At 36.5% G+C, this 14,552-nt stretch overlaps 1 protein-coding gene across 2 annotated transcripts in view; it reads left to right on the top strand.

The window, feature by feature from the left end:
* The window catches only part of LOC121382241 (zinc finger MYND domain-containing protein 11-like), a 41,970-nt gene extending 36,318 nt beyond the window's left edge, over nt 1-5,652 (top strand). For both annotated transcript variants that reach the window (XM_041511768.1, XM_041511767.1), the window contains 2 exons: nt 999-1,184; nt 3,079-5,652. In XM_041511768.1, coding sequence (XP_041367702.1) covers nt 999-1,184; nt 3,079-3,201 — 309 coding nt within the window. In that variant the 3' untranslated portion in view covers nt 3,202-5,652. The remainder of the gene's footprint in view (nt 1-998; nt 1,185-3,078) is intronic.
* Nucleotides 5,653-14,552: the final 8,900 nt, after the last annotated feature.

Below are 14,552 nucleotides of genomic sequence, written 5' to 3'. Positions count from 1 at the left end.
TCCTTTTACAGGGATAGTTGGGATGTCCAGACAAGTCCAGACAAAATTGGGGGGTAGGGGTGGGAGAGGGATACCTTGGGTCAGAGGTAAGATTAGGTATTCCTGTAAAGGGAAAACGATCAAAGCTTCCTTCAATCTTTAACTAGACATGTATCTCAATTATCATATAATATGCCCAAAGATCATATATCCCTGATTCAGAACTTCTGTAAAAGGCCATTAGGTTATGCACTGTAAACTACAGCAACGTTTCCTTGGTTTAATGTTTGTAGCTTATTAGCACACTGTGATTTAAAAAGGTGCCTAATTAAGATTTAGCTCGATTAATTTAAAAAAAAAAAATTGAAAGCCGTAAATAATACACAGGCTCTGAGAATTGAAAGTTTGTGTAAACTATTTCCATTTCAACAGTTTTTAGTCATGGACCCCGTTTCACAAAGCATTGTAAGCCTAGTTTTGCACGTAAATGTAAACCTACAATTAAACCACAATTTGTGTTACTGTAAACAGTAAACCAAATATAGTTTGAAATACATAAATTTCATTTTCTTTTGTCCTTCTGTAATGATGTAATTTTTTGCATGAAATAGATGCCAAACATATGTTCAGGGCTCGAAACAGCCTGTGGCCAGGTCACCAAATGCAACTAATGTCCTGTTTGGGCAACTTAAATATTCAAAAATAATGATGTTAGTCGCCAAAATAATATTACAATGTATTTGGGCAATCTTCTTTAGAGCTATAACATATGAGCCAATATTAATATTTGTTTTGCATATATTTATTCCACATTAAAATCTGGCTCATGGCTCATGGTTCGCTTACCTTAATTTGCCAACATCCATTATTATTTTTTGGAGAGTTTCGAGCCCTGATGTTAACGAATGACTAATGAAGCTCCTAGTCAGAAACGTAAATTTACGACGTTTTGTGAAATTGGCTCCTGTAATATCCCGAAAGTTGTGGTGTTAAGAAATGTGATGTGTTTGTCGTTACAGCTGAAGAAAGACTTCGAGGAGGACAAGCAGCAGGCAGTTGCCCGGGCGATGGACAACAAACAGCGCGAGATTGAGAAGGCACGGCGCCAGGCCGATGAGAAGTACAAAGAACAGTACATGGAGGAGATGAAGAAACTCGCTCAGAAACACAAGGAGGCCATCTCACTGACGAAGAAAAAACAGTGGGTCAGTATTAACACAAAAAAAACAATGGGTCATCATAGTACACTGGTTTTAACTACACAGCAAAACCATTTCTCCGACCAAGAAAAAACAGTGGTTTTAATTGTAGAGACATTTCTCGCAAGCTGTAAGTCCTAGGTTTATATTTCCACTGGATATTGATGAGAGTGCATGTTAAAACAAAAGTAAAAGTAATAAAAATTTACTTTTTCCTCCTTTTTTTTTTTATAACTAGTTTGGATTAATATTTAATAAGAACAATTTTTTTAAAGTCATTTTTAAAAATGTGTTTTTATGCCAAACAAGTTAAGGGTAAGCAAAACATTTACTGTCTTTTCAAAACTGTTGAACTTTTAACATTCATGAACATGTTCTTGCCTCTGGAACATTTAGGATCACATTTCCTGCACCAGAACAGTTTCGAGTACACGGTCAATTGCATTGAATATTCTAGAATTGTAATGCGGTGTGTTTATTTTGCCAGTGTTACAACTGCAAGGAGGAGGCGATATTGTAGTTTTGTAATGCTGTGTGTTTATTTTGCCAGTGTTACAACTGTGAGGAGGAGGCGATATTGTAGTTTTGTAATGCTGTATGTGTTTATTTTGCCAGTGTTACAACTGTGAGGAGGAGGCGATATTGTAGTTTTGTAATGCTGTGTGTGTTTATTTTGCCAGTGTTACAACTGTGAGGAGGAGGCGATGTAGTTTTATAATGCTGTATGTGTGTTTTATTTAGTAAGTGTTAGTTCGAGGAGGAGGCTATATTCTAGATTTGTAATGCGGTGTGTTTATTTTGCCAGTGTTACAACTGCAAGGAGGAGGCGATATTGTAGTTTTGTAATGCTGTGTGTGTTTATTTTGCCAGTGTTACAACTGTGAGGAGGAGGCGATATTGTAGTTTTGTAATGCTGTGTGTGTGTTTATTTTGCAAGTGTTACAACTGTGAGGAGGAGGCGATATTGTAGTTTTATAATGCTATATGTGTGTTTTGTTTTGCCAGTGTTACAGTTCGAGGAGGCAGCTATATTCTAGATTTGTAATGCGGTGTGTTTATTTTGCCAGTGTTACAACTGCAAGGAGGAGGCGATATTGTAGTTTTGTAATGCTGTGTGTGTTTATTTTGCCAGTGTTACAACTGTGAGGAGGAGGCGATATTGTAGTTTTGTAATGCTGTGTGTGTTTATTTTGCCAGTGTTACAACTGTGAGGAGGAGGCGATATTGTAGTTTTGTAATGCGATGTGTGTTTATTTTGCCAGTGTTACAGTTCGAGGAGGCGGCTATATTCTAGATTTGTAATGCGGTGTGTTTATTTTGCCAGTGTTACAACTGCAAGGAGGAGGCGATATTGTAGTTTTGTAATGCGATGTGTGTTTATTTTGCCAGTGTTACAACTGTGAGGAGGCGATATTGTAGTTTTTTAATGCTGTGTGTGTTTATTTTGCCAGTGTTACAACTGAGGAGGAGGCGATATTGTAGTTTTATAATGCTATATGTGTGTTTTATTTTGCCAGTGTTACAGTTCGAGGAGGAGGCTATATTCTAGATTTGTAATGCGGTGTGTGTTTATTTTGCCAGTGTTACAGCTGCAAGGAGGAGGTGATATTTTAGATTTGTAATGCTGTGTGTGTTTATTTTGCCAGTGTAACAACTGCAAGGAGGAGGTGATATTGTAGTTTTGTAATGCTGTGTGTGTTTATTTTGCCAGTGTAACAACTGCAAGGAGGAGGCGATATTGTTTTGTAATGCTGTGTGTGTTTATTTTGCCAGTGTTACAACTGCGAGGAGGCGATATTGTAGTTTTGTAATGCTATATGTTTTTATTTTGCCAGTGTTTCAGCTGCAAAGAGAAGGCGATATTCTAGATTTGTAATGCTGTGTGTGTTTATTTTGCCAGTGTTACAACTGCGAGGAGGAGGCGATGTACCACTGCTGTTGGAACACGTCGTACTGCAGCGTTAAGTGTCAGCAGGAACACTGGCACAAGGAGCACAAGCGCGTATGTCGACGCAAACGGTAGCGCTCACCGCGTCGCTGCGTTATGGAGAGTCGAGACTGGAGCCATGTCTGGCCAACTACGACACTGGGACAGACCGCACACGCATCTCACAAACGAAGTTGTCCGTCTGTTTCGGATTTATGATCATCTGTGGGATGACATTGAGTATTTAAAAACAAACCATTATTCAGTTGGTGCAGAAACATTCATTGTGGTCGATGATGTAGTAATGCAATACAAACACCTAACAAATGCAGATGGTGGTGTATTTACGATGTATGATTTTTCTCTGGGATACTTGGTGACGAAATTAAGTATTTGAAACAAACCACTATCAGTAATAGGGAATTAAGCAGGACTAGCTTTGGGTGTATAGAAATATTTTCAAATTATCTAATGAACTCCAAAAAATGCAGAAACACACCCATTATTTCCATCAAACTATCGATCATTACATGAAATTCGATCACCAAATTAAAATAAAATTTGCCGGTTGTGTTTAGAATTCGCAATTGGCAAATTTGGTGAGTGGCAGAGCTAGCCCTGACCTGGTTGGTGCAGGAGATTCAGTGTCATGGAGGTCAGTAAATCTTTCTGTAATGACGTATTAATACCAAACTGAAATCTTTGTGATCGTAAAATGACTGCAATATTTCTGAATGTACAACCAGTCTTTGGTTTAGGACAAATTTCCAACAATAACTCTTGGACAATATTATCTGTCACTATTATGAATTTTTTTTCTCACGTTACCTGTCCTCAAAACAAGTGCACTCTCCTCCTCCTCCCGTCGTCGTCGTCGTCGTCTCTCTCTCTCTCTCCTCCTCCTCTCCTCCTCCCCCCCCCCCCCCCCCAAATGACCGACCGACCGACCGAAACTAGAGAGGAGTATGCAGTAGAAGAATACTAGCCGTAAGGGGGAGTGCACTTGTTTTGAGACAGGTAATGTATCCATAAAAGAGAAAACACTCCAAGTTTTCTCCAGTGTCTGTAAGGCAGTTCCAACCCAAAGGAGAAGTTGCTTTATTTTTAGGGTTAAGCTTCACCGAGGCTATTTCAAAATGGTCTCCCATGGGTTGAAACTGGCTTATACGTGTATATACTAAACATTATAGTAATTGATTCTTTTAACTACAGGTTAATTGAAAACTAAATTGTGTATTCTTCACCCGTTCAGAAACACAGTGCTTACAAAATCTGTTTTGTGAGTTAAAAACAGTCCCCATTTTCTAAAGATATAAAAACATAATATCTCCTTAATTATGAGATCTTAACATTTAATTTGCTAGAATATTAAAGAAACACAGCATCGTAACTTGGTGTGTATATATATAAATATTGCAACAAAACTATCACAAATGAGACTTCATATGTCATGTAGCTTGAGCTGCTACTTATTTAGAAATGGCATAAATCCTCAGGTAAAACAGATTTTATATCTTATAACTGTTTTAAATAATTTTTAGTGATGTGTGTTTACCAGACTAATGGTTTGTAATAAAATTGTAATGTATCTGAATTTACCACAATTCCCCAAGTTTTTAAGGACATTAAATTATGAAAGATAAAAAATAATTAATTGATTTTAACATATAATTAATCGGTGATGAAGAATAAAAAAGTTCAATAGAATATTCTTACCTTCGAGTGCTTGCTTTCACTAATGTTATATCTGAAGGTTGATTCAAAAGTTATAATCTATAGTAGTGGGTTTTTTGTGTGGAGAACTTTAGAGGGTATTAGAGCAGAATAAAGTATTGAGCCCCTTGAATCATTGCACAGTTCTTTGATTTGGATTTGTTTTAAATGGGCTTACAAATTTCAAATAAGATATTGGTAATTGTGCCATATTCTAGAGAACCAGAGAAGAAACTCGCTTTACTAATACCCTGTGTTCATTGTATTTAAAAATAGGTTGATTGAGAAAAGTAGGCAGCTACAGAATGCAATGAGAACATATAATTGTAAGCAAGAACATTTGGCAGCGGCAGTGGTAAAGTAGCCAGTGAAAATAGGCACCTGCCTTCTATTACACACTGCTAATTACAGGGGAACTTTACCCTGAGACGGAATAGCTCACAGCACTGTCTATCAGAACAATTCAAGTACAGTGGTAAGTACAAATGGTTGGGGTGAGTTGGATTGCATTTTAAACGGGTTAATATTGATGCATGGTGTTTGCACATGAACATTTTTAATCAGGGCATTTTACTTCACTTTGTTATCCACATAGTTCAAGATATTCAGGGAAATATAACAAGTATGACCTACGTGTGACATAATGATTTTACGTGCACAGTGAATGACGTAATTTTGTGAAGCGACGTCATAACTTAATTCAGCATCCACAGTGTAACCGCTTATCAAAATGACGTCATTTCGGAAAATGACGTCGTTTCGTTGTCTCTTTTTAGTTACGTTTGAAAAGTTTTGACATGGTTCTAGCTTGTTATTCATGAAAATAATATCTTGCAAAATGTGGATAATAAAGAAATTATTACACTCGCGTGTGAATTGTACTAATTTTACGAAACTCATGTCAGGATTCATGTATATACAAGAATCCTGACACTCGTTTTATAAAATCAGTACAACACACAAGCTCGTATAATAATCTCTATGTAACCCCCTCCCCAGCACAAAAGTTGTCTATAAGTTGTATTATCTTTAAAAATATTTATACCTTGACCTTATGTTTATAATAGAAACCAATGTGGAAGGGAGGGTGGCAGCGAGGAAAAAAAACAACTAAGTTAATACAATGGGGTTGAGGGGGTTCCACCAATATATTTTGAGTGAGGATAAAATTAATGTTATTTTTACAAGAGACAATGCTAAAGTTTATATAAATTGACAAAACAGTTGTTTATTAATCACAAAATATTAATAAATGATTATACTTCTGATTATGATTACAAACTGGATTGGTGTACCGTAGATAACTATAACGCATTCATATAGTAGAAGAAAAACTATTAATAGAGTTTAAATATATAACACCAAGTCAGATTTGTAGGCATTTATGCGAGTACATATTTTGAATAGTAAAAACATTTTTTAGTGTGCTTTTAATAAAGTTGTGCATTTTTTATCTACCTTTTTTAGTTGTTATGTCAACCAATTAATGTAACAAATTTATAAATTAGAATGATTTTGATATCTCATATATCAGGTACAGTGTATTTTTTTATGTTAAGATGTGTTGTTAATCTTAAAACCAGTGTCTTGGATTGCCGATGTTGTATATGTTTGTTATTACACTTGTCAGATTTATACTCCAGAATTTGTGTTACTGATGTTGAACCAGTCGCTCATTAACAAATTAGCTTCTTTGTTGATCAGTCCAGTGACAAAAACTGAATATACGAATATACACGCACATGGTGAATTACGTTTTCACTCCTTATTTTAAGTTAATAAAAATTAAGCACAAATTTTAATAATATATATATTTTTTAAACTTATGACCATGCTAGATAGCAGGATAAATCCTTGTGTGGTAATTATTCAAAAGATTTTTACTATTGGTATAGGCTTGATTTTCAATCATTACATTATGTGATTATTCATTAAAAGCGATATGCATTAACACTGCATTTGTCGGTTTTTGTAATGTACATCCAAGCATTTATAAATGTTTTTTTCTCTTTTTTATTATTTTTTTATTTTTAATCTTTTTGTGTTTTTTTAAAAGTAAATTCTTCATGGTCATTATATTGCAAGGCAAGGTGGATGATGAATGAGTTGTTCACCTGAAATCTACTCATTGTTTTCACGGTTTTGTTATGCTCTTCAATTTTCAAGTTTTTCTGTAAACATTCCATACAAGCATCCAGCCTGTTTCCTGACCTGTCCCCTCTTTCTACACCCTCTTAACTCTAAGCAACTCACTGAACCACTTTTGATCCTCATTCCTACCCCACTCCACCCCCTTCCAACTCCCTTTTCTCGTCAAATGGTATATCTGATACAACAGTTAATATATTTTAACTTATTATTTCGGTCCTGATCCCCCACTGTCGCATTTTCCTTGCTCTGGTCAACTTGTCATATCTGATAAAACAGTTGTCTCAAGTCGGGTACCCAAAAGAAACTCGGTAGCCATTTCTAACATATTTAATCCATACTAAAAATAATACACATATTCAATTCATTCGTTAAAATGTTATAGTTTTGCATCATTTAACACATCTCATGTCGTCCCTCCTATGATCTACATATATATTTTTACCCTAATCCCCCTTCCACCTACATTATTCTAATCAACTTGACATAAACGATACAACAGTTAATGTGGTTTCACTCGCTGTTCCTACCCAGATCCCCCACCCCCATCAACACACCCACGAATTCTTACCAGCACTACACATCTTACATTGTTGATACTGTACCAACTCGCAAGACCACTAGCCTCCTTGTTCATCCATCACTTATACCCAACTCAGTTTTATGTACCGGAAAAAACCCTGTATAGTGCCACCAAGATATACCTATATCTGGATTCTTTTGTATCTTCCCAACCCCATTTATGTTTCGAGCAGATTTCCATTTTTTGTAAATTCATCGTCTTACAAAACCTGTTATAATGTTTCATTCCGACTCCTTTTGTTCATCTCCACTATTTTAATGATCATGATTTCATATTGTCCGTTTTGATGATCATCACCTTATACTGTCTCATGTTTATCAACAGATCATCTCCATTTTCCTGCAGTCTGTCTCACACACTCAGCCTTCAACATTGTGACTGATTTGGTCGCATATGCGACCTTTTTATTTTCATTTGGCGACTAAAACATTTCATATTATCTATATAAAAATACAAGTAGGTGCCATCTGGCTCCTAGGTGACAAAGTTAATTTAGAGGGCTGGCACTGTTTATGCTCCGATTCTCTCTTTGTGTACTGATATTCTCATTTTTATATTTGTGTCATTACATTACTTCGGCCTAATTTACAAAGCTCTCTTAAACTCACTTAAAACAACATTGCATCGTTTTTGTAAGTCTTTTTACATCGCATGGTGAGATCACACGATTGGGAGAGTTTAGTGAAATAGGCCCAGGTTTGATTATAATTTCGGTGACATATTTTACAAAGATGTGGAGTCGATTCATTGTGTATTTGCAGGTATTAACGAGCAATAGTTACTTATCACCTACATTGTCAAACATGTCACATTTTACATCGATTCATTTCCTCATATCACATTATATTTTGTCCGGCCTCAAACATTTAGAATTGTTCCAGAATTAGTCACAGGAGGGGGACGTGGAGGCACTGTATTATTTTATTGTCTATACTAATGGGGATGCTGCAACATTGTCTCTATATAAAAAACTAAAATGCTGGGGGAGGGATTTAAATGTAGGTATATTATGTTTTGAATGGTAGGTACATTTTGGGTTTTTTTTAATAGTAGCTATGTAATAAAACAAAATTTAATGGTGGGTATATTATTTTTTTAAATAGTGGGTATTATAATTTTTTGGAATGATGGGTATATTATTTTTATAAATGGTGGGCATATTATTTTTTGAATAGTGGGTATAAAAATATTTTGAATGATGTGTATATTATTTTTATTAATGTTGGGTATAGTTTTTTGTAATGTTAGGTACAGGTATATCCTTTTTTGGAAAGGCGTGTATGTTATTTTTTGGATTTGTTTTAAAATGGTGGGTACCAATATATAATTTTTTAAATGGTGGGTACAAACTGACTCCCTCTCTTTCCATGTGATTAGTTCTAAAACAGCTCTTTGCACTGTTCATCAATATCACGATAATCACCACATGATGCAATTCATTACCATGTGGTTTCTTGTCGTGCATGTTTGTGTTCACAGATTTTTATAAATGATTTTAGTAGCTCATATTGATATTAATATTCAAGAGACTGTCCTCAGGCTGCTTCCATTGTAACATGCTTCCAACTAATAGTTTGTTAAGAATAAAATAGTTTTTACATTAAATATTTTCCTGTTTAGAATATCAGTCTGAATATCCATGAGTTTCTGGAGTTCGTAATGGCCCAAACTTGATTTTTAACTGCCTAGTAATTCCACATGTACAAGAAGAAGTAAAATGTAGTTGGGCTTATGCAAACAGTTGAATGACCAGAAACCCATTGGATGTACAGACACTGATATTGTAAACAAGAACATGCATTTAGTCATTAAAACGACTGATGGTTGGGAGGGAGGACAAGGTTAGCTCAGGCAGTAGAGCATTTGTCTTTGGTGCTTTAATGTAAGATCCTTCCCCAAGCAGTGCATCACTACTGGCATATCAAAGGCTGTGATATGTGCTGCCTTGTCTTTGGAAAAGTATATAAAAGATCCCTTGCTGTTAATAAAAAAAAAGTTGCAGTTTTGTTTTGAATATTATGAGTCAGAATCAACATAAATTTGGCATTATTTAATCGGTGTGCTCTTGTGATGTTGTTAAGAACAAACTAGCTTTTAATTGGAAAGATCTTACAATGACAGCAGACTGAAGACAGACCCTGTGACCTGTAAAAAGAATTTCATCATGTCTTTATCTGTTTCTATTCCATCCTGTCATTTATTTTCTAGCTTCATACAACACATGTACCCATTTCTTGTCTTCATCACTATGTTTAGAGAGATCTTCTCTACAGAGACGTTTATTTTCAACTGAATAATGTATATTAAGACAAAACCATACATGTTGCAATGTTAGCTGTAAGCTGCACATTTGTTGTTTATTTTTTATTGTACAGTGACACAAAGGTGAACTATTATTCCGAGACTGTATTCAAGATGTGGTGTAAATAGGCTTGGAATAGTCTTGTATCTTGCTGTACAGAATGGGTTGGGATTGAAAGATGGCCACAGGCAGTTGGTCATGTTATTGTTTTATATTGTGAATTTAAAACCTTGTTTTGTAGGGTTTTTTTTAGCTCCGATGACTGAAATGAAATGGGTTTTCAGTCCTGGCTCTTCATCAGAGAACATGCACAAAGTACATGCCCAAAAAATTATGACTTTTTCAAACACCCTTGCCTCCCAGCAAGCACATGCAATTTTTTTTTTATCCATTATTAGACATACTTTCGCATTGTTGATTAATACCTCTTAAAACACCTGCATACACACACTCACGCATGCATACACACATGCACACACACAGGCACACATTAAAAAGCCTGATGAAATATTAATGAAACATTTTATTTTACCTACCATGACAGACCAGTTTATTTACAGTAGTCCTGTTGCATCATATGATTTTTTAATATGGAAAAACATTTGCTAATCTTCCTCAGTATAAGATTGTTGATATCTCTGCAAATGTAGCATCAGCTTCGTTGAGATAAAACACTGATATAATTTTCAAGGCTCTAAAAATTTGGAGAACAATGTTTTGTTCACCTATCGCTCGTGCACGTTGGCTGTAAGCAAATGATTCCTTATAGTAAATATCAAATGGTTTTATGACATGGATATTATAGTCAAGTTATAGGATAAATGTCTTTACCAATTCTCTAAAAAGCAAATTCGAAAAACTGTCATTTGTACCATAGATGTATAGCTATTTTAAAAAATATTTTTTTTTAGCTAAATGTTATTTGTTACAGACTTTTAAAAATTAAATTGGCCAAATTTCTATTAATTGTTGACATACAGCTTAAACCCTACGTGGTCATGACAAATTGTTTCGTCATTACATTAATAATTATGAGATGTCAAAAAAAATTGCAACCTACTTATTAGAAAACCCACACATCCATATATCTGCCCTCACCACAATCCATCACCTTTAAGGCTTTCACCAAAATCCCTCCCCCAATTTGTGTGTGTGCACTTTGTGTATGGTCGCTTGTGATTCAAGACGGGATGTGACAATCATAACATATGTTTATGCAGGTAACTAATTCATTATTAATGCCGTGAAAAATACAAGAAAAAGTAAACTATATATCTTAATATTAATTATTTTATTTATTCTTAATATATCAAATGTCTAATTTTTAGATTAGTTTGTATTTATTTTTGACCTGTACTGTTAATTTCAAAACCACTGTTTTGGGCCGTTTATGACGGGCGATGTTGTTACATGCCATACGATATTGGTGACTTCAACCAGTACGTCTAGCCGGCGTGTGCCAGGTTTTCTTTTAGATCTGTTACCTGAAATATCCTCCACATTTGCATTCTGTATCACGGAAATATTAGCCGAACTTCGGATCTCATTGCTTCTTCTTTGTTGCATATAAATATATGATATGTGTGTTTTGTATATATACTCTTCAAAAGAAGAAACGCAAAACCACATTGTCGTAACATTTGGAGAATTGATTTAATTATTGAATGGTGAGTCCGATAATTACCAAATGTTGCAGGATTGTTCACAATTCACTCTAGTCCATTGTGAGTAAGTGATAGGACACACCACCAAGGTCAAGGTCATCTGGAGTCAATACCGGGTGTGGCCTCCGCGTGTGTTGACAACTGCCTGGCACCGCCTGCCCATTGAAGCAACCAGAGTACGGATGACGTCCCGGGGGATGGTGGCCCACTCGGCCTGCAAGGCTGCTGCCAGCTCGGGCAGGGTCTGGGGCTGTGGTTGTCGCAGTCGGAGGCGTCGGTCCAACTCGTCCCATAGATGCTCAATTGGGTTCAAATCCGGTGATTCGATGGCCAAGGAAGGACATTAATGTTGTTGTTCTGTAGGAAAGCCGTTGTGAGACGTGCTGTGTGAGGCCTGGCGTTGTCATGTTGGAACATTGCGTTGGCGTTGGCCATAAATGGAACGATGTGTGGCCGGAGATCTGGTCAATGTAGCCCTGTGCATTCAGGTTGCCCTGCACGTGGACCAGGTCAGTTCTGCCAGTGTGTGAGATGGCTGCCCACACCATGACACTACCCCCGCCGAATCTGTCCACTTCCTGCACGCAGTTTGCCGCATAACGTTCACCACGACGCCTATACACGCGACATCTTCCATCATGACGTCGGAGCAGAAATCGGGACTCGTCACTGAACCACACCTGTCTCCATCGCAGTTTGAGGCCATTGTCGATGAATCTGGCACCACTGCAGTCGGAGTCGACGGTTTTGTGGTGTTAAGATGACACCTCGAACTGGACGTCTGGCACGAATTCCTACCTCACGTAGGCGGTTCCGTACGGTCTGGTCGGATATCCTGCGCAAACCTGGTATTGCTGCGCCTGTGGAGGTGGCAGTAGTCAATCGTTCCCGAAGGTGGCGTACCCGGATGTAGCGGTCCTGCCCGGGGGTATGACCCGTGGTCGACCGGATCTAGGGAGGTCACGTGTTGATCCATGTTGCTGGAGATGGTGCTTGGGGACACATGGAATGCCCTGGCAACGGCCGTTCTGGATTCGCCTGCGTCTAGTCGGCCGATGGCATTGTTTCTCTGCGGTTCACTGAGACGTAGCATGTCCTGGATTGTCAACTGTCGGCCAGATACAGAGGCCAGGCAAGCGAACACCCTGCACTTTTATACTGTCAGTGTTCATGTTGCACGTGCAGACAACGCACGTGCAGTGGTGACATGGTTGGCACGTGGCTGCGTTTTTGCGAATATTCACATTTTGGAACTTTATTGTACAGTAGCTGCGTTTTATCGAATGTAACCGTGGGAATGTGTTTGGGACATGCAATGACCTTATATTCACAAAGCATGAACCGGTAGGAAACATAAAATCGGAGTTATAACCCATTTGTACCCTTTTGCGTTTCTTTTTTTGAAGAGTATATGTAATTATTTGTTATGGTTTTGTTACGTGATAATATATTTTCTGTAATGCCTTTTTGGATGTATTACTTACCTTGTAACTGTTACTATACAAAGTGTAATGAAAAGACCAGGTAAAATTAACTGCAAGTACTTTTGGTGGCATGAAATAACTTTAATAATGGAATCATGACCTCCCAATTAAAAAAAAAACAATTGTACATTATATCCAATGGTATTGCATTCTATGAGCATTTAGTTTATATAAGATGTGGGAACTGTGATGTAATCCAGTGGCAATAATACAATCAATTTAAAGCCATACCATCCAATGAAATAAGCATGTTCGATGTGATGTATAACTCACCCTGAAACTGATTGCTCTTTGACACATAAGTTAAATACAAGCATAAGCACAACAAATAAGTTTTAGTTGAAAAAGATGTTTGAATTTGTTTCAAGTCTGGTTTATAAGTATTTCTAAGAAATAAAATACAACATTTGTGTCTGTGAGATGCCATTTTGGTTTTTAAGTATTTCTAGGAAATAAAATACAACATTTGTGTCTGTGAGATATCTTACATCTCGTTTTAAAACATATCTAACCTGCTTCAGATCGTTAAATACATTTTGAAACAACACATATGGTAATTGGTATCTAATGGCCACACCCAACAGACGATATATATTTGTGCTGGGGTGTCGTTAAACATTCATTCTAATGGCCACATGAAGTATTCTCTGTTTATCCAATGAGACTTCATAAACAAATAATACGACCAGCAAACAATCGATAAAACTGTTTTTACAGCCATGACATTATGACTTTAGAATGTTGAAATTTTGGAATGCACCCATCTTATGTTTGATGTGTAAACTTTGTAATTGTAACATTTAAACATGGTTTGTAATAAATCGAAAAACCTTGTAAATGATTTTTATATTGTACCTTTCTTATTGTGCGCAAGAATATATTATTCAACAAAGATGTGGTTTTGTAGTATATATTCTTTTGCATAATATATTCATGCATTGAAAGAAGATGCAATGTGTATGCAGTTACATTTATTTAAATAACAGTGTTTTACAGTAGTATATAATAATGTTTCTGTCCTGTTATGTGATAAAAGATTTCCACTAAGGTTTTTTTTTTTTCATTTCTATATCATTATTTGAATTATACCAATAACTGCAGATTGCAGTGTATTTTTCTGACATTTACCATACATTTTTGTGCATTGCATAACTGTGTCATTTTATTATGGCAAAAACTGTAAGAGAATTAAAGAAATACTGTGTAACAGGCTGAATAATAAACACTACATGTATATACAGTATACCATGGTGGATGCTGGTTTTTCATTAGGGAGTTTTGTTAAAACAAAGAGGCCGACTAAGATATTGAATGTTCCAAAACCCAATAAAATGCACTGTATTCATCTGCAAAACACTGGAGTTTTCAGGGCACCTCAAATTCTGTGTGTGTGTGTGTGTGTGTGTGTGTGTGTGTGTGTGTGTGTGTGTGTGTGTGTGTGTGTGTGTGTGTGTGTGTGTGTGTGTGTGTGTGTGTGTGTGTGTGTGTGTGTGTGTGTGTGTGAGAGAGAGAGAGAGAGAAACCTCCTCTTGGATCCATACCAACAAATGGGC

Source organism: Gigantopelta aegis, chromosome 9 (genome assembly GCF_016097555.1).
Source record: "Gigantopelta aegis isolate Gae_Host chromosome 9, Gae_host_genome, whole genome shotgun sequence".
NCBI lineage: Eukaryota > Metazoa > Mollusca > Gastropoda > Neomphalida > Peltospiridae > Gigantopelta > Gigantopelta aegis.
This window is presented reverse-complemented; position numbering and strand designations above follow the sequence as displayed.